Source organism: Papio anubis, chromosome 6, assembly GCF_008728515.1.
Source record: "Papio anubis isolate 15944 chromosome 6, Panubis1.0, whole genome shotgun sequence".
In the NCBI taxonomy this organism is placed as follows: Eukaryota; Metazoa; Chordata; class Mammalia; order Primates; family Cercopithecidae; genus Papio; species Papio anubis.
Genome location: NC_044981.1, coordinates 151,074,457 through 151,098,104, shown reverse-complemented (window position 1 = coordinate 151,098,104; position 23,648 = coordinate 151,074,457). Strand labels below are relative to the sequence as shown.

The window sequence follows — 23,648 nt, the reverse complement described above, 5'->3', positions numbered from 1 at the left end:
AACTCTAAAGTAAATATTTACCAAGCCCCTGCTGTAGGTCAGTCATGTTGTGGGTACCAAGGCTATGAAGATGTCTCAGTCTCTATTTTCAGTGACCCAGTCTAGTAGGGACAAGCCATATGAACATATACCCAGTTAAATTTGAACTTCAGGTTAACAAGGAATTTTTTTTTTAAGTGTAAGTGTGTCCCATATATGCTAAAGCAGTTAACTGGGCATCTATTATTATCATTATTTTTACAAGCAAAATCTTGCAACCCTGCATATAAACAGATGATTGCAGTATGGGTTTTACAAGGGCATGGTGGCACACTAATTGCTTGAGGAGCTTTGCTGTGGGTGCTGGTTAGGAAGCCTTCTCAGGGGAGAAGTCACTTGTGCAAACCACTTAGATAAAGCAACATGAGCAGCGGACTCCTCAGGGCAGGGTTGTTCTGGTAGAATCGCATAAGCAAAAGCAAGAGGCTGGGGGACTCACAGTACAGCAAGTCTGTGCTACCCAAGCTGGCAGGTGAGGCAAGGATAGCGCAGGAGCGAGGTTGCTTCATCGTTGAAGGCCTTCTACCGTGTGTCCCAGGAGCTGGGTTCTATTCCAGGGGGAGTAAAAATGGGTTTTGAGTGGGAGAGTGACTTGATCAAATTTGTGTTTAAGGAAAAGAGATCAAATAGCAAGGTTGAGGCTGGACTGGGGTAGGTAGAAAGCTTGGAGGCAGGGAGGCCTGAAGGAAATTGTCTGAGGCGAGTGAGCTCAGAAAAGTAGCAGAGCTTGAATGTGAATGAGGGTCTTTTGACTCCAAGTTCAGGATGCCTGTCACTGTCCCCGTCTGATTGAATTATGATTCACATGTGCAAGCATTTTACAAATCAGGAATGACACACACCACATTATGCCTACTTTTCCTTCTCTGAAAGATTAACTTCACCCGCATTTGGAAATACTGAAAATTCTTCTGTCCTCCTCTTCTCTCACTTCTCCTTTGCATGTGGTCGGCCTCGGTGTCTGCCTCTGATCAACTCGGCCCTGTTTCCCACACAGAGCTCCCTCTGCAAACCAGACCAACACGGCCAAGTGACAAAATGAATTATATCCCTCTGAGATATTTGGCCTTGTTTTCCTTGGGCCACAGCCTGACTTTTCTAAATGCCCTTGGAATGAGGATACTTGCTTATTTTCAAGGAGACTCTGACCCAAGCCCCACGCAGATGGCTAGGCAGAGCGTTTTGTGGTGGTTAGGGGTTGCTTGTTTTTGGACTTGGTTTATTAAAAGTTGGACAGGAGACCAAGCAGAGCCTGGCACCTCTTTGTCCCTCCGTCCATGGGGGCATTGGCAGCACTCTAGCACACACAGAACAGCCCCTCAGAGAATGTACAGGTGTCAATTAACAAGGCTTGTATACATATTAGTGGAGGAAGAAGAGAAAACAAACCTTCTCTCTCATGCACATGTCACTAGAATCATGTTGGGATCTTGAGACCAGTGCTTTGTTAAAAAAACTGGATGCTTTTAACAGAAAGACATATAGAAAAAAAGGTAAGTGAGATGTGCAATACAGTCACATGTCACACAATGACATTTTAGTAAATGACAGACCACATATACAAAAGTGGTCTCATAAGGTTATAGTGTAGCTGAAAAACTCCAATCACCTGGTGACGTCATAGCCACTCCAACATCACAGCGCGATGCATTATACGTTTGTGGTGATGCTGGTGTAAACAAACCAGCTGCACTGCCAGTCATATAAAAGTATAGCATGTACAATTATGTACAGTACATAATACTTGAGAATGATAATAAATGACGACATTACTGGTTTATATATTTACTATACTATATTTTTATCATTATTTTTGAGTGTAATCCTTCTACTTATTAAAAAAAGTTAGCTATAACACAGGATAGGCAGATCCTTCCGAAGGCATTGTTATCATAGGAGATGACAGCACCATGCATGTTTTTGCCCCTGAAGACCTTCCTGTGGGACAGGACATGGAGGTGAAAGACAGTGATATTGATGATCCTACCCTGTGTAGGCCTAGGCTAATGTGGGTGTTTGTGTCTTAGTTTTCAATAAAAAAAGTTTTAAAAGTAAGAAAAAACATTAAAATTAGAAAAAGCATATAGAATAAATAAATTATTTGTGTATAGCAGTACAATGTGTTTTAAGCTGTATTATAAAAGAGTCAAAAAGTTGGCCGGGCACGGTGGCTCACCCCTGTAATCCCAGCACTTTGGGAGGCCAAGGTAGGTGGATCATTTGCAGTCAGGAATTTGATACCAGCCTGGCCAATACGCTGAAACCTCATCTCGACTAAAAATACAGAAATTAGCCAGGTGTGGTGGCAGGCGCCTGTAGTCACAGCTGCTCGGGAGGCTGAGGCAGGAGAATAGCTTGAACCCGGGAGGTGGAGGTTGCAGAGATCTAAGATCGCAGCACTGCACTCCAGCCTGGGGGGACAGAGTGAGACTGTTTCAAAAACAAACAAACAAACAAAAATCAAAAAGTTAAAAAAATGTTAAAAAGTCTATAAAGTAAAAAAGGTACAGTAAGCTAAGGTTAATTTAGTATTGAAGAAAAAATAGGCTACGCTAAATCTATTTGTTCATCAGGTCAACAGTAGTGTACAGTAATGTCCTAGGCCTTCCCATTCACTCACCACTCACTCACCCAGAGCAACTTCCTGTCCTGCAAGCTCCATTCATGGCAAATATCTTATGCAGGTGGACCATTTTTAATCTTTTATACGATCTCTTTACTGTACCTCTTGTATGTTTAGGTACACAAATACTTACCATTGTGCTACAATTGCTGACAATATTGAGTACAGTAACATGCTGTACAGGTTTGTAACCTAGGAGCAGCAGGCTCTACCATACAGCCTAGGTGTGTAGCAGGCTATAGGTTTGTGTAAGTTCACTCTATGATGTTTGAACAATGACAAAATTACCTAACAACGTACATCTTAGAACATATCCCTGTCTTTAAGGGACATATGACTGTAATGGTAATAGTTTGCAAATGGCAGGAAAGAATGCAATGGATAAATGTATGCAAAATTAAAGACATGCTTAGCTTTGGTAGTATGCAGTACGTAGCATAAGGTGATTTAAAAGGACTCTCTTCTGAATCACCAAGTCTATTGAGCACCCACCGAGCAAACGTCCTTCAGCCTTGTTGGGCCTGCAACCCAGCGGGTAGAATTGCTGCATTATTAGAGACCCAGTTGCAGGCCAAGCCAGGAGTGAACAGAGAGCCATGGGACATGGTACAGATGCTCGGGCATTGGTTTTGGTTCTGAGTTCTGTGAATTTTCAAGGGAGAGTCCACACTCCAGGAGAATGGCAATTTTGTGAAGCTTGTGGTATTTGTAGCAAGTATGAGTGTGACTTCACAAATTCATTTTCTTTAATTCAAATTAAACCAGGCTCTGGGCCGGGTGCGGTGGCTCACGCCTGTAATCTTAGCACTTTGGGAGGCTGAGGTGGGTGGATCACACGGTCAGGAGATTGAGACCATCGTGGCGAACATGGTGAAACCCCGTCTCTACTAAAAATAAAAAAAAAAAATTAGCGAGGCGTGGTGGCAGGCGCCTGTAGTCCCAGTTACTCAGAAGGCTGAGGCAGGAGAATGGCGTGAACCTAGCGGGGCGGAGCTTGCAGTAAGCGGAGATCACGCCACTTCTCTCCAGCCTGGGTGACAGAGCGAGGCTTCATCTCAAAAAAAAAAAAAAAAAAAAAAACCGGCTCTGAACTCTCCTCCCCTGCCTCCAACCTGCCTCCACCGTGCCTCCACCCTGCCTCCATCCTGAGATGAATTTATTCTAAGGTGTCATTGGTGCATTCCTCCCCCTCCTCAATACCATGGCCACCATCATGACCACCCACCCACCCACACCACTGCCACCACGAGTGGGGGTTGAACATAATCCAGCAGACCTAGAAGGTGCCTAGAAAAGAGGCCAGGCCTCTGATTATCAGTTCAAGTATTCTGCCAATACCTGTATCATCCACGCCTGCATAGACACTTGAGGCTTTGCATCTGCACAAAGTTCTTTGAGGGACTTAACCAGCTCAGGGCATCCTGGTACTGGGTCAGCCTCCTGGAAGCACCATGAATCATCAAGTCCCTCTGAGCTTTAGCCACCTCCCTGTGGTGCTGCACAGAGAGGCCTGAATGCCCAGTCCTCACCCAACCCTCGGCTGCGCTCCTCTTCCTCCCCCTTGTCTCCCAGCATCACCTCTCACTGGTGAGAACAAGGCAGGATCTCAAAAGGCAAGATGACGCATGCCAGCAGCTTCCACCCTGTGCTTAGAGGATGGATAGGCGGGAACCCTAAAGGGCCTCACTAACTTCTTGAAACCCAGGAGGGGAGCAGGCGGAAGAAAAATACAGAGAACTCAATGCAAATTAATATCTCAATAAATCATCCTGCTACTGATCATGGAGTCATTTATAGGCCATGCGGACAGCCGCAGAGCATGGTAATGAAATTCTTGCAGTCTTGGTTCTACCTCTTGCTATCCATGTGACCTTGCCCCGGTTTCCTAGTAAGTAAACCAAAGATGGTAATCGTAGCACACAGACCCAGTGTTGCTGAAGGATCAGATGAGTTAATATTTGTACAGCACTCGGTACAATATTGAGACACAGTGACTCTTAGCCAATGTTAGCTCTTATTATTATTATACTTTTTTTTTTTCGAGACAGGGTTTCTGTCTGTGTCCAGGCTGGAGTGCAGTGGTGTGATCATAGCTCGCTGCAGCCTCAACCTCCCGGGTTCAAGCAATCTTCCTGTCTCGGCTTCCCAAGTAGCCAGGACTACAGGTATGCACCACCACACCTGACTAAGTGTTTTACTTTCTATTTTGTAAAGATGGGGTCTCACTACGTTGCTCAGGCTGTGTTATTGTTACTATATCTCTAGTTTCACAGGAGCAAACATTGACCCCCCTCAGCACACATTCAATGCATTACTTCCACAAACGATATCTGTCTCTTTTCTCAAGGCTGGCAATACACCTTTCTCCACAACCAGTAAGATCAGAAGATAAGGAAAGAGGGGATGAGGAAAGGAAGACTCATACTGTACTAAGCTTGCTGACCACAGGCCTGAGCTCCGAACCCTGCCCGCCCGGATGGCTGGTACTCCTAGGAGAAGGGACTATTCTAGCTGTGATGACGTTCCTAACGGAAAGATATTTAGGAATCTTATGGGAAGAGGAGTGGGACGTGCTCTGTGCGGGGAAGATCACCACCATTAGAGGTGTGCATCTTGCCAGTGGAGGGAGTCCTGGACTGGGAGTCATCTCCCGACTCTTCATCTAGCTTCATCTCTCGACTCTAAGTATCAGTTCCTCAGATGTCCTCTCTGCCCCCAATCTAAATTAGCTCTCACCTGTCATTGTCTCTCATAGTCTCTTCTTTCCTCTTATTAGCCTTTATTCAACTTTCAATGACAGATAGTTTGTGTGTTTATTTGTTCAGCATCTTCTCTCCCAGTAGATTATTTAGCTGTAGAGGGCAGAGATTAAGTGTGTTTTATTGACCAAGTATAATCGCTTAGCTTTCACTTTTTAATCTGTTAAATGAGGATGGCAATACTGCTTTTGCCCACCTCACTGAGCTGTGAAATTAAAAAACATAATATGCAGGAAAATTCTTTGTAAATCACAGAACATGGTGCACATTGAGTTACGCTTAGCGCCATGTCTATTTTAACGTACATCACAAACGGAACACTTGTGAAATGAGCTCCTAGACAGATTAGCATCCTGTTAAATGAGATAATAGGGAAACATGCTCAGAACAGGACACACACTGTGATAGCTTTTATTGTGTAAGGTCAAAAATAGCAGCCCTAACCTCTAAAAATACCTTATTCACGGAGTCCACCCACAGTTGGCTGGAAAGAGTTAAATGGGAGTTCCCACAGCCAAAGGTGTCTAAACACGTGACAGAGTGAGTAACCCAGCGCAGGTGTGTTCCAGAGCTGGGGGAGGTTTTGCAGGTTACTTTTCAAGTAAGATGTTCCTTTCCTACCAAGAGGCAAGGACGGTCAACATCTATCTTCCCCTGCTCCACATCAGCGAGACTGCAGAGGGATGGAAGACGATTCCAGAAAAACGCCTGCTGCCGCCAGCATTTCACAGACAGCAAATGGGAGGAGGGCGACGCTCCTTAAATTCAAACATTACACAGGTATGTGCATTACTCTATGTGGAACCGGGAGAGCTGGAGCTGGGGAGACACAGTTGATGAATATCCCAGCGTTGGGCTGTGACTCCTCTGCTTTTCATAGACAAACCAGAAACATGAAATTATCCATCCTGACAGCCGGTGTGGTGTGGGAATCACAGGCTGGGAACCAACAGACCAATGGTGCTACCAGGAGATAAAACGAAAAAGATCAGATTGAATCAAAACGGACACATTTTCTTCACTACTCCATTCTCTGGTTTTGTCCTATTTCTTAGGGAGGCAGGATAAGGCATTGACACCCTAACTACAGTGGGTATTCCTTGTTGTTCGATGTGCGTATACTTACAGTTTAACTGACTCCGTAGTAAGCTCTGTGTGATCTGCAGGTTTTAGGGTGTCCGTAGTTCTCCAAGGACACCAGATTCTCTGTGGTGGAGGACAACCTCGCTTTTCCCAGGCCCTCAGCTCAGACCTAAGTGAGGCTTGACATTGTCTTTTTACAGTAGTGACTGCCTTGAACAGAAACAAAGGTAAGCAATGTGTATAGAATAGGTAAGGCAGCAGGAAAAGGCGGGATAGGTAACTGATCAAAGGAAATAGAAATAGGTCTTGGGATGTGGGCAGGCAGGTGGGACTCCTCAGGGACCTGAGAGGGACAAAGCACCATGGTAGTGGCAAGTGAAGATGGGACACAGACCCAGGCTGAGAACATGGAGAAGCAAAGGTCCCACGTGATGACACAGGAGGAGATGGGCTGGTGGCCACACGTTTCAGGGAGGTGAGTATGAAGAAGAGGAGTACAAACCTGTCAAAATTTTATTTTTAATCTTTTTTTTTTTTTTTTTTTTTTTTGGAGACGAAGTCTTGCTCTTGTCCTCCAGGCTGGAGTGCAGTGGTGCGATCTTGGCTCACTGCAACCTCCACCTCCCGGGTTCAAGCGATTCTCCTGCCTCAGCCTCCCAAGTAGCTGGTATTACAGGCACCCGCCCCCAGGCCCGGCTAATTTTTGTATCTTTTTTTTAGTAGAGATGGGATTTCACCATATTGGCCAGGCTTATTTTTAATCTTAATTCATTAAATGAATGATTGCTACCAGTGTAATTGTTTTATTTTAGGCCCGGAAAAATGGAGGTTGACTTCATTGTCATCTGTCAAGGAACTGTGGCCGCAAAAAGAGGCGTCTCTCAGGCCAGGTACTGTAGGAGTCTGCCCCCTGCTCCATCTATATTTTTTCCACTCAGTGTCCACCTGGCATGAGAAAGGTGTTGGGATAAAGGTGAGCCCAGGGCACTGTGGGTGCCTCCGAGGGAATCTGAGCTAGGGGAGTCAGGGTCCCTCGAGAGCCTGCCATTAATATGGAGGGGCAAAGCCAGGGCTAGGCTGCGATGGGTCCTGTGGGGGTCCAGGCGTGCACTCTGTACGTGAGGATGAAGGGGGAGGAGGAGGCAGCCCAGAGAGGACCCGGGGCAGGGCAAACACAGATGGAGAAGCTGAGGGCAAGGAAGGGAATGACGTGGGACCCCACCCGTTGTTGGGGGCAGGTCGCACAGTCACTTAGAGAACAGTCACTACTTGCCCTGCCCTCGTGAGTCCCGGGAGGAAAGTGCTCGCCCGCTCCTGACCTGTGACACGCTCACAGCGAAGGCAGGTATTAGAAGAGTCCCATGAAAGTAAACAGGGTATTAAAACGGATCCTTAAAAATAAAAGTGCAGGCTGAGAGTTGGTAGTGTGGGAGGTGGCGGGTGTGTGTTCTTGTGCAGAGGAGCTTGGGGTTTGCAGAGGAGACAGGGGAGCTTTGTGTAGCCGGAGCAATGAACAAGCGGCGACTTCTCTACCCCTCAGGGTGGCTCCACGGTCCCAGCGACATGCGGGGGCTCCTCTTCTCCACTCTTCTGCTTGCTGACCTGGCACAGGTAAGTCCTCTCCCCCGACTCTTTCCCTTCCGGAGACTACAGCCATCCTCAGTTCTTCAGGCCAAAGCTAAACAAAATGAAGATGGGGAAGAGGGAGGATCAATGGCTTGTGCATCTACTTCATAAGAAATAGGAAGCCATTTTTCTTTCCAAATAAAGTTCTGTGTTAGTTCATGGGCTTCCTGAAAGAAATGTAAAACATTTCTCCCTTTCAGGTAATGGCACTGAAGCCTCCTTTCGCTATATTTGAACAGCCCCACGCTTTCCTATATATTTTTGTAGGAGAGTCTAAGGCATGGCCTGGCACAGTGTGGGAAACAGTGTCTCTCCATGCCAGCTCCAGGCGGAGGCTCAACTTTCCATTGCTGTCTGCAAAATGTGCAAAGAGTCCCTGGAAAAACGAATTTTGACAGCGGCTTTTTCCAGTTAAGCCTGTCCTTGTTTGAAAGGGGCACTTTGGAACAAACATTTACATTTTTAAAACATTCTCTTACTTTGTCTTTTCTCAGTCCATGTGTTTCTCACTTCCTGAAAGGGTAGCAGTCTATGGAGGCTTGGAAATATTTCAAGCAACAGACCAAAGGGAAGTTTAACTTACTATGAGCAATTCATTGCCTTAGTCTTTTTAAATAAGAAGATGAAAACAAGGTGACTTAATTGTTGATTTATTTACACGGTAGACAGGGGACAGAGTTTTGAAATCTGGTGATTTAGAAAACATGGGCGTGTCTGTGAGTTAGTAGTTGATTGGGACCATAAGTAGTAGATATAGCTTAGAAAACAGGGAATTGGAAGTTGTTATACCATATAGAGAGATATTTACGATTTCAAAAGAATCATGCAAGAATGTCAGTAGTCTGGGTCATTGCTGCTGTTCTGTGGAGGGGCTCACTCCCCTGTCTGTGTGTCTCCTATTCCACTGTTCTTGAGAAAAAGCCTGTCATTGTGGATTGAGAGCAGCTGCATGTTCTTAGACAGCAAGTATTCCAACACAGAGAGATGTGTATAAAATAAACAACAACAAACACAGAAACGTGTTACACACAGAGAGGTAAGAATGGATTATTTTGTGCTTAACTTTGCTTTTATGAATTCATAAATTCATAAAACATCTGATAATACCTAGCATTTACTGAATATCTGCTATATGCCAAATACTGTGCTGGCTGCTTCATGTATTTATTTAGAGACAGAGCCTCACTCTGTTGCCCAGGCTGGAGTGCAGTGGCGCAGTTTCGGCTCTACCTCCACCTCCTGGGTTCAAGTGATTCTTGTGCCTCAGCCTCCTGAGTAGCTGGGATTACAGGCATGCACCACCACACCTGGCTGATTTTTGTATTTTTAGTAGAGATAGGGTTTGCCATGTTGGCCAAGCTGGTCTTGAACTCCTGACCTCAAGTGATCCGCCTGTCTCGGTCTCCCAAAATGTTCAGTTTACAGGTGTGAGCCACTGCGCCCGGCCCAAGGGTGCCGGGGGTTATATAATAATAAATCTTAATTATCAAAACAACTTTAAAGGTCGGCATTATTAATCCCATATTACAGAGGAGATCAAATGGTGGGAAGTTCTGTAAGATCACAGAGCTATCGCAAAGCTCGGATCTGTTGCCAAAATGCTTATTCTTTCTATTGCACCATTCTAGTGCCGCTTATTGTCTTGAAATTTTGCTGTTGAAAACAATCAAAATATGTCTGAGGAAAAGAGAAAAATATAAGATTCTTTATATTTACCCACATATTGACTATGTCCAGGCCTCTTCATTTCTTCATGTATTTCTAAGTTATTATCATAACAGAAGATCTGCAGACTGAAGATCCTCCTTTAGTATTTCTTGTGAGGCAGATCTGCTAGCAACAATTTCTCTTAGGTTGTGGTTACCCAGAAATGGTTTTTATTACACCTTCATCTTTGAAAGATAGTTTCACTGGCTATATAATTCTGGGTTGACAGGATTTCCTCCCCCCCGCTCATTTAACATTGTCTCTGGGCATCTTGTTCTTCTCTCTCTCTCCCTCTTCCTCCTTCTTTTGATGAGAAGTCCGATCTCAATTTTATTGTACTTTTGTATGTAATGCTTCCCCCTTTCCTCAGTCTACTGTTATGATTTTCTTTCTTTATTTTGAGATGGAGTCTCCCTCTGTTGCCCAGGCTGGAGTGCAGTGGGGCGTCTCGGCTCACTGTAACCTCTGCCTCCTGGGTTCAAGCGATTCTCCTGTCTCAGCCTCCCGAGTTGCTGGGATACAGGTGCACGCCGCCACACCTGGATAAGTTTTTGTATTTTTAGTAGAGATGGAGTTTTGCCATGTTGGCCAGGCTGGTCTTGAACTCCTCACCTCAAGTGATCCACCTGCCTCAGTCTCCCAAAGCGCTGGGATTACAGATTATGTCAGCTTCATTTTTGAAAGATAGTTTCACTGGCCATATAATTCTGGGTTGACAGGTTGGGTTTTTTTTTCCTTTCAACATTGTCTTTGGGCATCTTCTTCTCCATCTCTTCCTCCTCCTCTGTCTTTTGATAAGAAGTCATATCTCATATTTAATGTAATTCTGTATGTATTGCTTTTCTCAGTCTACTGTTATGATTTTCTTTTTATCCTTGGATGTCAACAGTGTTACCTTTTGACCTCAGAGATGATCTGGAAATGCTTCAAAACTGGAGAGAGAAAGAGGCATCTGGGGGGCAGTTTTGGGAGTGTGCGTTTCATTAGAAAGAACACGAGAAAAAGCAGGGAGGAGAAAACCAACCCAGGGAGTCCAGCAAATGGCAAGGCATGGAAGGAGAGTGTGTGAGAGCTAAAGCTCAAGAGGTAGGCAGGGGAGGGCTTTGGATACCTGGCCCAGAAGTTTAGGTTGCCCAGTATAGACTGTGGGGAACCCCTGATTGGGCTTTAAGGAGAGGAGTAATATAACCAGACATGTTCTTTAAAGAGATTCCTCCAGTGGCAATGTAGTAGATACACTTGAAAAGTCATTCTGGAGGGAGGAAGGCCAGTCAGGAACTCGTAGTGATAGTGCTTACTTAGTAGCAGTGAAATGGGGAAGAGCATCTGATTCTGGGAAGACAAGGACAATAGAATACATAGGATAGGTCACTGAATAGCCATAGGAGATGAAAGAGAGGAAGACGACATAGATGAATCCAGATTCCTGACTCCAGACTTTGAAGAGTGAAAAATGATGACTTTTGGACTTGAGTATTTCCTGGAGGACATTTGGGTGGAGATGTCCAGTAGGGAGTTAGCTCATGGGTCTAGGGCTCAGTGGAAAAGTCCAGACTGGAAATTTAGATTTCAAACTTGCATAGGATGAAAACTGAAAGCAAGGGGGTGGGTGAGATTGCCAAGAGACGGTGTGTAGAGTGAGGCAAGCAATACATTGAAGCTAAGAAACACCAATAGGCCTAAATCTAAGTCAAATTCAGGGTAACAGGAGCCTGTGGAGGAGACTGAGAAAGTACGTTGAAAAGTAAGGGGTGTATTGGGGGGACCAGATGTAATGAAATCCAAGGTAGAGGAGAGTCAAATGCCTTAGAGAGGTGGGGCAAGAGGGGGGACTGAAGAGATTTCATGGACGTGAGACCAGCAAAGAGGCCATGGAACCTGGCATCCTGAATCACTGGTGGCTATAGCTGAACGTGTGCAAAATTGAGAAGTAGGCAAAATTTTTTAAGTTTAAACGTTTTTTAGGATTCTAGCTTTACTATTTCTACTCCCTTCTCCACTTTGGTGTTTCTTTTCCCCTGCTCCTTGTCCAGAAGCCCAGCAGTGTCCTATCCTCCCCATCAAAACCCATTCTCACGTTGTGCATGCAACTTTTGAATGGCACCTGAAATGTTACTCTTTACTGGGGCATACGTGTTTTACCAGTGGTAGGAAAAAGGGCCGAGTGCTTAATATTAGGTGGAATTTCATACAGATACTTCTAAATGTAGAGTTTTTGAGGTGCAAATTGACTTAGATCTAGGAATCAATTCAACAGCCCCCAGTTCCATCAAATAAACATTAAGAGTTATTTACATAAGTGAATTGGCAGGCACTGTGCTAAGTGCTGGTGGTATACTCACAAACAAACCACAAGCACCTGAGGTTGGGTGACTTTATGGTTAGTGGAAGAGATAGGCACTTACATGGGTAATTTCAGTTTAAAATTGTGCAAGGCAGGGAAGTTACAGGAACCTTTCTGGAAAAGATGATACTGAAACAGAACCTTGAAGGATAACTAGATGAAGAAGGAGCAGGGTCTGGGCAGAATGTTCCAGGCAGGAGGAACAGCATCACATATGCAGGGAACTGCAGGCACTTTAACTTTCTGGAACCTAATGCATACAAGAACTGCAAGACACGAGGAGGGACCTGAATGCTGTGCGTAAGTGCTTTCACCTTTCCTGTAGGTCAGACACTTTCAGGTGTGAAGGATGAGGGAGAGGAAGAAATCCAGATGGTTTTCAGCTTCCTGACTAGGGGTCTTGAGTGAATGGTGATGCCATTCACTAAAATGGGAACTGCTAGTTGAGGAGCAGTTTGTCAGGGGGAGGGTAGTTGTAGAACCTCAACGTACATATGTCCAGTAGCAACGAATAAGTTGTAAGCTTAAGGGATGAGGTCTAGCCTGGAGAAACAGATGCAGAGATTCAGTGATTTGCTCAGTATCAAAGCTGGGTTGCAGTAGGAGTTGGACTAGGAAAGGAAGGAGGGTAAGTATTGAGAGCTTAGGCTCTGGAACCTGCCTGCCTGATTTAAATTGCTCTTCTACCTCTTGATGTGTCACATAGGACAACTTAAATAATTTGAGTCTCAGGGTCCTCATTGATAAAATGGAGTATACAGTTTCCTATTGCTGCTGTAAGAAATCACCAAATTGAATGGCTTAAAGCCACAAGATTATTTACAGTTCTGGACATCTGGGGTCCAAAAGTGGGTCTTACAGGGCTAAAATCAAGTGTTGGCAGGACTGCTGCCCTTCTGGAGGTGGCAGGGGAGAATCCATTCTTTGCCTGTTCTGGCTTTTAAAGGCTGTCTGGCTTCCTTGGACCATGACCCCTTTCAGCAATGGCATCGCTCCTACCTCTGCTTCTGCCATCGCATCTTCTCTGACAGGCCTGCCTCCTTTCCTGGTGGACCCAATGTACTTGTGATTACCTTGAGCCCACCTGGATAATCAAGAGTGATAACCTCAAGATTCTTAAATTGATCACATATGCAAACTCCCCTTCATTGTTTTAGGTAATATATATGCACGGGCCCCAGGGATCAGGACATGGACATCTTTGAGGGGACCATTATCTGCCTATCGCATGGTATAATCACCACTGCACACTGTTGCTATGAAGGTTGATTGAAATAACCACGTAAAGTGATTTATAAAGATTGCAGTCGTCAAGACAGACATTAGGCAAAGACCTTGCTTTCAAGATGCTTACATTCTTGGTGCAGGTATCAGAAAGTAAACAACTGAAATGTGTAGGTAATAAGAAAGGTGGGAAACTCTATGGCAAAAGGACTGGGATAGGGTGCTCTTTCACAAAGAGTGGTCAAAGAGGGCCTCACTGAGAAATTTGAGCACAGACCTGAAGACAATAAAAGAGTGAGCCATGAAGATATCTAGGGGCAGAATGTTCTTGGAGTCAGAGAACAAGGATGCTGGTGCGGCTGGTGTGGAGGCACAAAGCGGGTGAGTGGCAGTGGGCAAAGTAATATGGGGAGGGGGACCACATGATTCAGGGCCATGGCAGCACTTTGAATTTTACATTGAAATGGGAGGCCGTGAGGAATTCACTCCATATGAGCAAAGAGTGATATGACCTGGCTTATTTTAAAAGAATCGTTCTGGATGTCAAGTGGACAAAGGAGCAAGCAAGGTGAACATTCAGGAGGCTATTGTAATCATCCAAGTGAACAATGGTGACTTGGATTACGATGGTAACAGAGAGGGCATCAATAAATGATTAGTGTGGGTATTTTTAAAAGTGCAATAAACAGCATTTATTGATGGAATTAGATGTAAAGTGTGAAAGAGAAGAGTCAAGCATGATCTAATATCAAGGTATTTTGGAAATATATTGGCATTTGCTCAAATGGGGAAGTGTGTGGAAGAACAGATTGGGGGAAGCTTGGGGGCTTGTTTTTGGTCATATTAATTTTGCTATGCCTATTAAACATCGAAGTGGAGATGTTAAGTAGGCAGTTTGAGTTCAGAAGAGGGGTATGAGTTGGAGATAAGAGATATTAGTGAGGGAAGATACTTTAGAGGCCTTATCCATGGGGCTCTGAGGTTTATAGATTAAGAGGATGAGAAGAAACTGGCAAAGGAGAGTGAGAAGGAGCAGTCAATGAGAAAGGAGGAATAAGAGTGGAATAAGTGGAATAAGAGCCTCCAAGAGTCTGGGAGGCTGAGTGAAGAATAGTTTAAGGAGAGTAATTGTGTCAAATGCTGATAGGTGTTATAATGATTATAACTCACCACACTGTATACTACCTGTTTGTGGGAAATCTTCTATTCCTATTATACTATTACATAGAGAAGCTATTTCTAACATCACCTTTATTATCAAATGAAGTTCTGCTGCAGGGCACAGGGCACTGGACCGTTAGATACAACACCAGAAGGAAGGCCTGGAGAAGTGTCAGATGCACATCAGCGTAAACAGTTTTGTCACTGGCCCTGCAAATGCCCTCATCAGAAGCCCCATTGCCCTCCTGGAGTGAGCCTGGTGAGAGACGGCTGTGGATGCTGTAAAATCTGTGCCAAGCAACCAGGGGAAATCTGCAATGAAGCTGACCTCTGTGACCCACACAAAGGGCTGTATTGTGACTACTCAGTAGACAGGCCTAGGTACGAGACTGGAGTGTGTTCATGTAAGTGTCTTCTTCTGGACCTGCTGGAAAAGATTGAGTCTAGACAGATTTCTTTCCTGCAATTGTTAGCTTCGAGTGATCAGCTTAGTTTGGCTAAATATGAAGTGGGTTTAGTTTTCATGCATCAGTGGGACTGGCTCCATTGTATTGGATACTACGTGAAATTAGCAGATGCTTACACACATTCAGAAACCCATTATTTTCATTGCATTGAGGTGATCTTGCAGTTCTTCTCAGGTAATTGCTTTTAATGATAGAAAATAAAAGGAATTATCTAGAGTCTGACCTCTTAAAGTGCTACAAAATGACAGCTTTTGTTAATACTGTCAAAAACAATCCAACTTCAGCCTTTTCTGTAATAAAAAATAATCTGCTTAAAAATATTAGAATATATACCCAGTATTCAGAGATACAACTTTAACCTCAGCTTTGCCAACTAATGATTGAGTTGCTGTGCCTTTTACTTCAGCAGATTTGTAAAAAAAAAGGTGAGGTCACCCGAAACCACAATCTGACCCTCAGCCTTGTGTGACTAAGCTCTGGAGACGGATTCAGACCATCTAAACATTGACACTAATTCAGGATGCCAAATTATTTAGGATAAAAAAATTAAATTTCTAAGGAAAGAGAAATACTCATGTCACCTGGGCAGTTTAGTCCATCTGCAGAAAAGTCTAAGCAGGAAGGCAAATTACGATCAGAAGTTTGGTTATGAGCCACCGAATGAGAGTCTATCTTTGGAGTCACGCTGAATGTGTAGAGTGCTCAAGCTTGATAGCCGGATGCCCCTGCCAGCACTGTATTGTATGGTTAAAAATGTGGGATCTAGGTTCAAGTCCTGACTGCTTTGCTAACTGAATACACTTGATCAAGTTGTTTATTTTCTCTGTGCCTCAGTTACATAATGTGTACTTCCTAGCTTATAGAGTTGCTGGGCGGATCAAATAAAATAATGACATAAAACACCTAGCACAACATCTAGTATTCAGTAGGCTCTCAAAAATGTTATTTATTGGAATCCTATAAGGAAAACATGACCTATCAAACAATGTGGCATTCAGGACACCCATTTTTCCCAAGCTGGGCAGGTTATTTCATTAACCCCTTAGTGACCATCCACTACACAACCAAGCACTGTGGCCAGCAACTGAGGCCATGACAGGGAAAACAAGAGATACAGGCCTTGGCCTCAGAAAATCAAATATTAAGGTGTCAGACCTTTCTATAAGTAATTTCACACAAAATGTGATGAGACTTTTAACAGAGCATAGCCACGAGGATAGGAATGGGGATGATCTGTAACTAGGGCCCCAAACTATGACCTGAGAGTCAAATCTAGCCAACAGCCTGTTTTTGTAAATAATGCTTTATTGGAACATGGCACATTAACGTAGAGTCTACGGCTGCTTTTCAATGGCAGAGTCAGTAGTTTTCACTAAACACTCTCTGGCTTGCAAAGGCTAAGATATTTCCTATTTGGCTCTTTGCAGAAAACTTGATGATCCCTGATCAAGAGCAACGTTGTAAAAACTTTTTGATCTGAGGACCCCTTTATAGTCTTAGAAATGACCCCTTTATAGTCTAAAAATTACCCCTTTATACTCTAAGAAATTAATGAGGACCTAAAGAGTTTTTCTGTGGGTTTTATCCATTGATATTTGATGGATTAGAAATTTAGAAATATTTATTAATTCATTTAAAAAGAATAAACCCACTGCAGATTAATAAGAATAATGTTTTTATGAAAAAACATATAACTTATTTTCCAAAGAAAAATTTAGTAAAAGAGTGTCATTGTTTTACATGTTTTGAAAATCTCTCTAGTGTCTAGCTCAATAGAAGATAGCTAGAGTCACACATCTGCTGCTTCTTTCAATCTGTTACTATATGTTTTTCTGGTTGAAATATGTGAAGAAAATCTGGCATCACACAGATATGTAATTTGAAAAGGGAGGAACATTTTAACAGGCTTTTCAGATAATTGTGAATATACTTTTATGTTTATTGATATGTTAAAACTTGACAAGTGATAGTGTCTTAAAAATTAGCTGCATCATGGAATCTGAAACCACATCAATGAACTTTCAACTCTGTGACATTAAAATGCATTCGTCTATCCAAGACCCATTTGGAATAGATCTTTTACTCATGCATAATTTTGCCATTCTATGCATTGTTCATTTGGAAAATATGTTTACTGTGTTGTAGAGATGTTCAAAATATTGATACACTTAATTATGTAACATCTAAAAAAATCACATTAATGTCATCCTCACCAGAAAAGTCTACATATTGGATAAATATAAAGATTTCAGTGATGGATACAAGTTTTCCAAAATTTGAATTTTTCCTTGAAATCTCGAATTCTCGCATTGACAAAAAATGCTGTCACAGTTGTTTTCCTTGAAGTGACAGGCTCAGTTTGCTCATTTTCAAAGAAAAAGGTTTCCAAAATACGAAAGTCTGAATAACCAGTTTATCATCAGTCATTTCTTCAAGTAAAATTCCCACTAAAAAAAGTGATTAGCTCAGCTCACAACTTTACCAATGACATGGTTCCTTAAGTTTCCCTGAGACAGTCATTTGCTGAAGTTTCAAGACAGCTATTGCACTGGAATATTCTATGTATATTTCCTATTTTGTTACATAGAATATTAAAGACACCAGTGCTTGATGATTAAGATTTAATAAAATTAATACTTTTTACTGTGCCATCAAGGACATTCTTAGGTAAAACTCCTCCCCCTTTTAAAGTATAAGTACCTGGCAAGGAAAAATACAAGATTACTTCTACAGTTTGATTCATGCCAAGGCACCAGCAGTTCAGTTTTAGCTACAGTTGCTTTTGTACACCAGTGCAAATACTAACACAGTGAAAAAGGCCAGCCACATCTTAGTATTTGGAAAAGAGTTTTGACCTTGCAGATCCCCTAAAAGTGTCTCAGGTACTGCCAAGGGATTAGAGGACCGCACCTGGGGAAGAGCCTATCCAGAAGGTCAAGAATACCCCTCAGAGGAAGTGAAACTCTCCTACAATCTCTTAACAAAAACCATCAGTACCTTGCAGTTCTGTAGTTAACTAAAGTATAGTTTCTTCAGACATTCACTTATCCTGTCTTCCTAAGAATATATCCTAGCCTATTGTTGGATGTCTGGGAAAACCTGTCTCACTAGGCATCAACCTATCTCAGATTTATTATCAACTGCTATTCTTATGGTGATTTCACAGGATATTTACTTGGTCTTAATTCTGGAAGTGACCATGTGGGGTGTATAGCCTACAATATAATGAAAATGCCTCACTTTAGAAACCGTTCTACAGATGTCCCATGAAGGAGGTTCCAAATGGAACCTAAGAGGTTGAGAGCTATACTTCATACAGGAGATAATCCATTTCTTCTTAGGTTTATAATTGGAGGTCTACAATGTCACAGGTTATGGCTTCTTTGACAATTTTGCTCTTTTCTCTTTTCAGACCTGGTAGCTGTTGGATGCGAGTTCAACCAGGTACATTATCACAATGGCCAAGTGTTTCAGCCCAACCCCTTGTTTAGCTGCCTCTGTGTGAGTGGCGCCATTGGATGCACGCCTCTGTTTATACCAAAGCTGGCTGACAGTCACTGCTCTGGAGCTAAAGGTGGAAAGACGTCTGATCAGTCAAACTGTGGCCTGGAACCATTACTACAGCAGCTTTCAACAAGCTACAAAACAATGCCAGGTGCTCATAAGTAGACTTATTTTTCATGTACGACCTTGGTGGTATTCCTTCATGTTCCTTTTATGTACCATAGGTACTCAGTAAGTACTTACTGATTGGTGGTCAGAGTGAGATATAGTTTGAGTGTATCATTTTACTCAATCTTTGCCTCAGACCGGGATAAACTTTTGAAAAGGAAATGTTATAATGTTTTAGAATTTTCTGGTAAAACATTTAAAAACATTTTTAAAAGATCTACTAGGTCAGGAAGCTCTTCTAAAATCTTACACCTCTGCTTATTCCCAAACTCTTCTCAGGAAAATTGACCAAATATTGTTCACATGTACCCTGGAATAACTTATTTGTATTGTTCTATTATGGGCAAGAAGTTTGACCATCCACTTCCCCAAATTTTAAAAGGCAACATTTCTATGTGATACAGGCAGAAATGAGAGGCTACTGCTGAAAAATAAAAACTGACACATATTTTGAACTTGTAAATATTATTTCTAAAAATAGAAATCTCATAGGAAGTCCGTTCATTCACTCTGAAATTGAAGTTCAATTGCTAATCTCTCTGTAAACACACACACACATACACACACACACAGAGGCATTTTTAAGTAGGTTACCCATGTATCTATGTACTCAGAAAACTAAAGTGTGATTCTTCATTACTCATCTTGTATACCTGACCATTTGCAAACAGCTTAAGTATATTCATAAACCTTGTATCCTGGTCTGCTCTAAGTTAGCATTTTATTTAAGCATCAGCATATTTTGGGAACAGGAGTTTTAAAACCACCAGCAAATATAGAAGAGGAAGGACTCGGAAGGGGTAACATTGAAGTCTGGTTCTTGTTCACACCTCTGTGTTCTCAACCAGAAATCAAGAATGGCTTTTTCTTAAAGTTTAGAGCTTAGTGAGAGGTGCCATGCAAATGCAGAATACTTGTGTATGTTAACAACTCATAAGTTCATTTTTATTAAGTGGATATTTAATAAAGGCAACCATAAGCAGGGAAATGAGTTTTAGATATTTAAAAACTAACTCTATAAAAGGAACATCCTCAGCAACTCCAGTTTTGTCAGTTAATTGGAAAAAAAGTTTACCAGGTTGTGGTGAATTTGCATTTACTAGACATGTTCAGTTGACAGCATGACACTGTTAATGCTCTAAAACCTCTGAAATTATAAGCCCTATCCTTATTATTTTTTTTCAAAATGTACAGAACAGTTAGTTTTCTGCGTTGGATTTTAGTGATTCAATATAAGGCTCTTAGAACCCATGCATAAACTTCCCTGGAAAGACTACCTTAGAGCAGTTTTCCACGAGTGGAGTCCTTTGGATCAACTTCAAGTTGGTCTCATTTTAGAAGTTAGAGGAGTTCAGTGGATTCACTTTGACCTTGGTTGGGAAAGGCATCAGATAGTCAGTCTTGGTAGTTAGCGCTTTGAGTGTTCTCTAGTATTTGCGATTTAGAGCTAGATGTGTTTCAAATGAAGTACATGTTCAGTCTAATGTCTCTTCTTTGCTTAACTGTGAAATTATATTTATGGCCCACACAGGAATTTGGCTTTTAAAATGAACCATAATGACAAAAACACATACTTTAAGATACATTTGTGACAGTAATTTGTAGTCTATGGTTGGAATCTAGCTTTTGCTAGGTCAGGATGAAGCATGCAATGACATAATGCCCTCATGCTTTTTTCAATGCTCACCAAACACTAAGCTTTGTTTAAAAAAAATCTCTTCTAGTTTTCTTGCTTTTTAATGAATGGTAAATTCCTGAACTACAGCTCTTGGTTTAACAAGTAGGATTACTGGTAACACGGTAATCTAACCTGCGTTTATTTATTGCAGATGTGTGCCAAGCTTCTAATCTGCTTCCTGCAAACTATTTCAGAGGTCTTTAAACTGTTGTCTACCTTCCAGGTATCTTCACGTTTCTGCTTCCTCTCCTCAGTTCTACGTGCAATTGCAAGAGACTTTACTGTAATAACACTGAAAGCAGTGTCGTAGTATCAATTAAAATAGAGCACATACTTTAAAGAGACTATTTCCTATGAAGAAGGCCCTTTTTTTTTTTTTCTGGGTCTTTTTCAAGTTTTAAATTGATTTTTTTGAAGTAATATAGCCAGAATTTTGCTGTGCAGACTCAAATCACAACCGTACTCCCAAAGCATTCATTTCAAGATGCACATTAACCTTAAGGAAATGCCTTGACACAGTAAGTCAATATGTAGTTTGCTTAAAATGAGCCAAGGGCTTGATTCATTTATAACAAGAAGCTCCCAGTGACCTTACATGGAAATGGGAGCATTATTATACCCTCTTATAGTCTCTCTTCCCCTTCTATTTCCCTTTAGCGGCAGACATTGGAGGGGCTCTATCTACTCACTCACTGACCCATCTATTGATCATCCATTCTCTGTTTTTTCATAAGTAATTTGAAATCCTACCCAATTGGAGAGTGCTTTGGGCCTAAGAACATAGGGAGTGTGACAATTAAGTTGAATGAATGAAATTATACACTTGCAATGACTTTGTATATAAACTATTAGTTTAGTTCAGTATAGCATTAGTTAATTAGACAGTTTTCTAAAAGACTAGATTAAAACAAGTGGAAGAAATCTGGTCTCGCTGATAGTCTCATTCTCAAATATAATTTTTGTATTTTAGATTTTAACATATTACGAAAGTTAACATTAAGATCACACTGTTCTGATCAATATCTCAAATTCTCTAATTTTTGTTTCAACGTCTGTTGGAAATGATCAGGCAAGAACCAGGGAAAAGACAACTCAACAGGAACATAAGCTTAGGCTTAGGATTCAGAGGACAGGCAAAGCAGAAAAATGCAAATGAGTAAATCTTCTCAGTTTTTCAAAGATAAAGTATTTTTATTCCTCCTAAGAGGTTGGACTGTAATACTTGATTGAAAGTTAATTCTGGGGTTGGGAAAGAGGGAGATAGAATGATAAATTAGACCATCAGCTTCTTTTATTCTGAGTTATATTATACAAAAATATTCAGATTTCTTAAACATTAGCTTAAACATGGTTAAAAATTATCTATTTATACAAGTACATTTATATGTATACATATGTACTTTTCTCCGTTTTAGCTTATAGAAATCTCCCACTTATTTGGAAAAAAAAATGTCTTGTGCAAGCAACAAAGTGGACTCCCTGCTCCAGAACATGTGGGATGGGAATATCTAATAGGGTGACCAATGAAAACAGCAACTGTGAAATGAGAAAAGAGAAAAGACTGTGTTACATTCAGCCTTGTGACAGCAATATAGTAAAGACAATAAAGGTAAAGTTTAAATATATTTAACTTAATTCAATATTAAGAGATTCCTGAAAAGTAAGCATGTGTGTGTTTTGGAGGGAGGGATGGTGTTTAGTTCTTAGAAAAATAAAACCATCTCATTATAATGCTTAAAGTCAAACTATTTCAGAGGAAAACAGGTAATAACTGCACGTTGTGGGGAACATTTTACCAACCAGAGCAGATTCTAACTTGTTTTTTCTATGTTAATGAATAAAAGATTTTGGTTGCTACACTATAATTATGAAAACAGATATTATGAACATTAGAGAAGTCCTGATCTTAGTTATATATCACTAACTTGGAAGGAAGCCACACCATTTCCAAAATGCTCTATGCTTACATAGTAAACTTGCTAAAACACTACAATAAAATATTTACCCTAAGATTGTTTGGTATAACTAGAGCTGGTCTTACTTCTTGAACGAGGCAGGAAGTCTGTCTCAAAAAGGGTAATTTTTAGAAATGCTACACAATCCTCTCGCCCCAAAGTTATTCTCTATCATATTAGCAAGTTGACAACTCCGTTTTTTTATTTTTATTTTTTATTTTTTTTTGTGAGACGGAGTCTTGCTCTGTTGCCCAGGCTGGAGTGCAGTGGCGTGATCTCAGCTCACTGTAAGCTGCGTCACCTGGGTTCATGCTATTCTCCTGCCTCAGCCTCCCGAGTAGCTGGGACTACAGGCACCTGCCACCTCGCCCGGCTAATTTTTTGTATTTTTAGTAGAGACAGGGTTTCACCATGTTAGCCAGGATGGTCTCAATCTCCTGACCTCGTGATCTGCCTGCCTCGGCCTCCCAAAGTGCTGGGATTCCAGGCGTGAGCCACTGTGTCCGGCTGACAATTCAGTTTTAAAGAAAGATTAGGGTAAGTATTCATCTACCCATCCACTGAAAACTGTCTGGGCTGTGTTATGGACTTTGCTAAGTCTTAGATAAATATTTAATAAGACATGGCCCTTGATATTAAACAAAACAGAAATTTCTATTTATTGTAAAATTGAGTAAAGAACAGATAGCAAAAAACATTGAGGAACAGGTGCTATAATATGATGGAGGAAGAACAGAGAGGACAGTTAGGACAGACCTCTGATGAGAAGGGGATCTTAAGGGTAGAGAAGAGAGTGCTGGAAATCACTACATAACAACTTTTATTAATGCCTCCAAATAATTGTTTGTGCTATAAAATATTCTACATGTTGTTTTTCTAAACTATTGTAATCAAATTTAAAGAATGACTTCATTTTATGTATCTTTTCAGATCCCCAAAGGAAAAACATGCCAACCTACTTTCCAACTCTCCAAAGCTGAAAAATTTGTCTTTTCTGGATGCTCAAGTACTCAGAGTTACAAACCCACTTTTTGTGGAATATGCTTGGATAAGAGATGCTGTATCCCTAATAAGTCTAAAATGATTACTATTCAATTCGATTGCCCAAATGAGGGGTCATTTAAATGGAAGATGCTGTGGATTACATCTTGTGTATGTCAGAGAAACTGCAGAGAACCTGGAGATATATTTTCTGAGCTCAAGATTCTGTAAAACAAAGCAAATGGGGGAAAAGTTAGTCAACCCTATCATATAATAAAAAAATTAGTGAGTATAAAATGGTGGCAAATCTGCTTTGTTTAAAACAGTAT

General features: G+C 41.6%; 1 protein-coding gene and 1 long non-coding RNA gene across 3 annotated transcripts; one reads left to right on the top strand and one right to left on the bottom strand.

The window, feature by feature from the left end:
- Positions 1-4,844: 4,844 nt before the first annotated feature.
- Positions 4,845-23,616, top strand: CCN6 (cellular communication network factor 6). 2 transcript variants are annotated; one of them, XM_021937966.2, is made up of 6 exons: positions 4,845-6,979; positions 7,317-8,115; positions 14,673-14,970; positions 18,446-18,688; positions 21,799-21,992; positions 23,269-23,616. In XM_021937966.2, exons 2-6 carry the CDS (start codon positions 8,014-8,016, stop codon positions 23,548-23,550), a joined length of 1,119 nt encoding a protein of 372 aa, XP_021793658.2. In that variant the 5' UTR covers positions 4,845-6,979; positions 7,317-8,013; the 3' UTR covers positions 23,551-23,616. The 2 variants fall into 2 exon arrangements, 1 of the variants encoding a protein (XP_021793658.2); XR_002521816.2 differs by lacking the exons at positions 4,845-6,979; positions 7,317-8,115 and adding exons at positions 10,463-13,786; positions 20,535-20,606.
- Positions 21,550-23,436, bottom strand: LOC103884102. The gene is made up of 2 exons (XR_646588.4): positions 23,298-23,436; positions 21,550-21,919 (listed from the first exon to the last, which is right to left on the bottom strand). It is a non-coding gene; the product is annotated as an uncharacterized LOC103884102 (long non-coding RNA).
- Positions 23,617-23,648: the final 32 nt, after the last annotated feature.

Excerpts from the sequence above, each read along its gene's own strand:
- CCN6 (XM_021937966.2), top strand. The coding sequence starts at position 8,014 with ATGAACAAGCGGCGACTTCTCTACCCCTCAGGGTGGCTCCACGGTCCC. Across the intron at positions 14,971-18,445 it reads CGAGACTGGAGTGTGTTCAT|ACCTGGTAGCTGTTGGATGC; the intron begins GTAAGTGTCTTC and ends TTCTCTTTTCAG. Across the intron at positions 18,689-21,798 it reads AAGCTACAAAACAATGCCAG|CTTATAGAAATCTCCCACTT; the intron begins GTGCTCATAAGT and ends TCTCCGTTTTAG.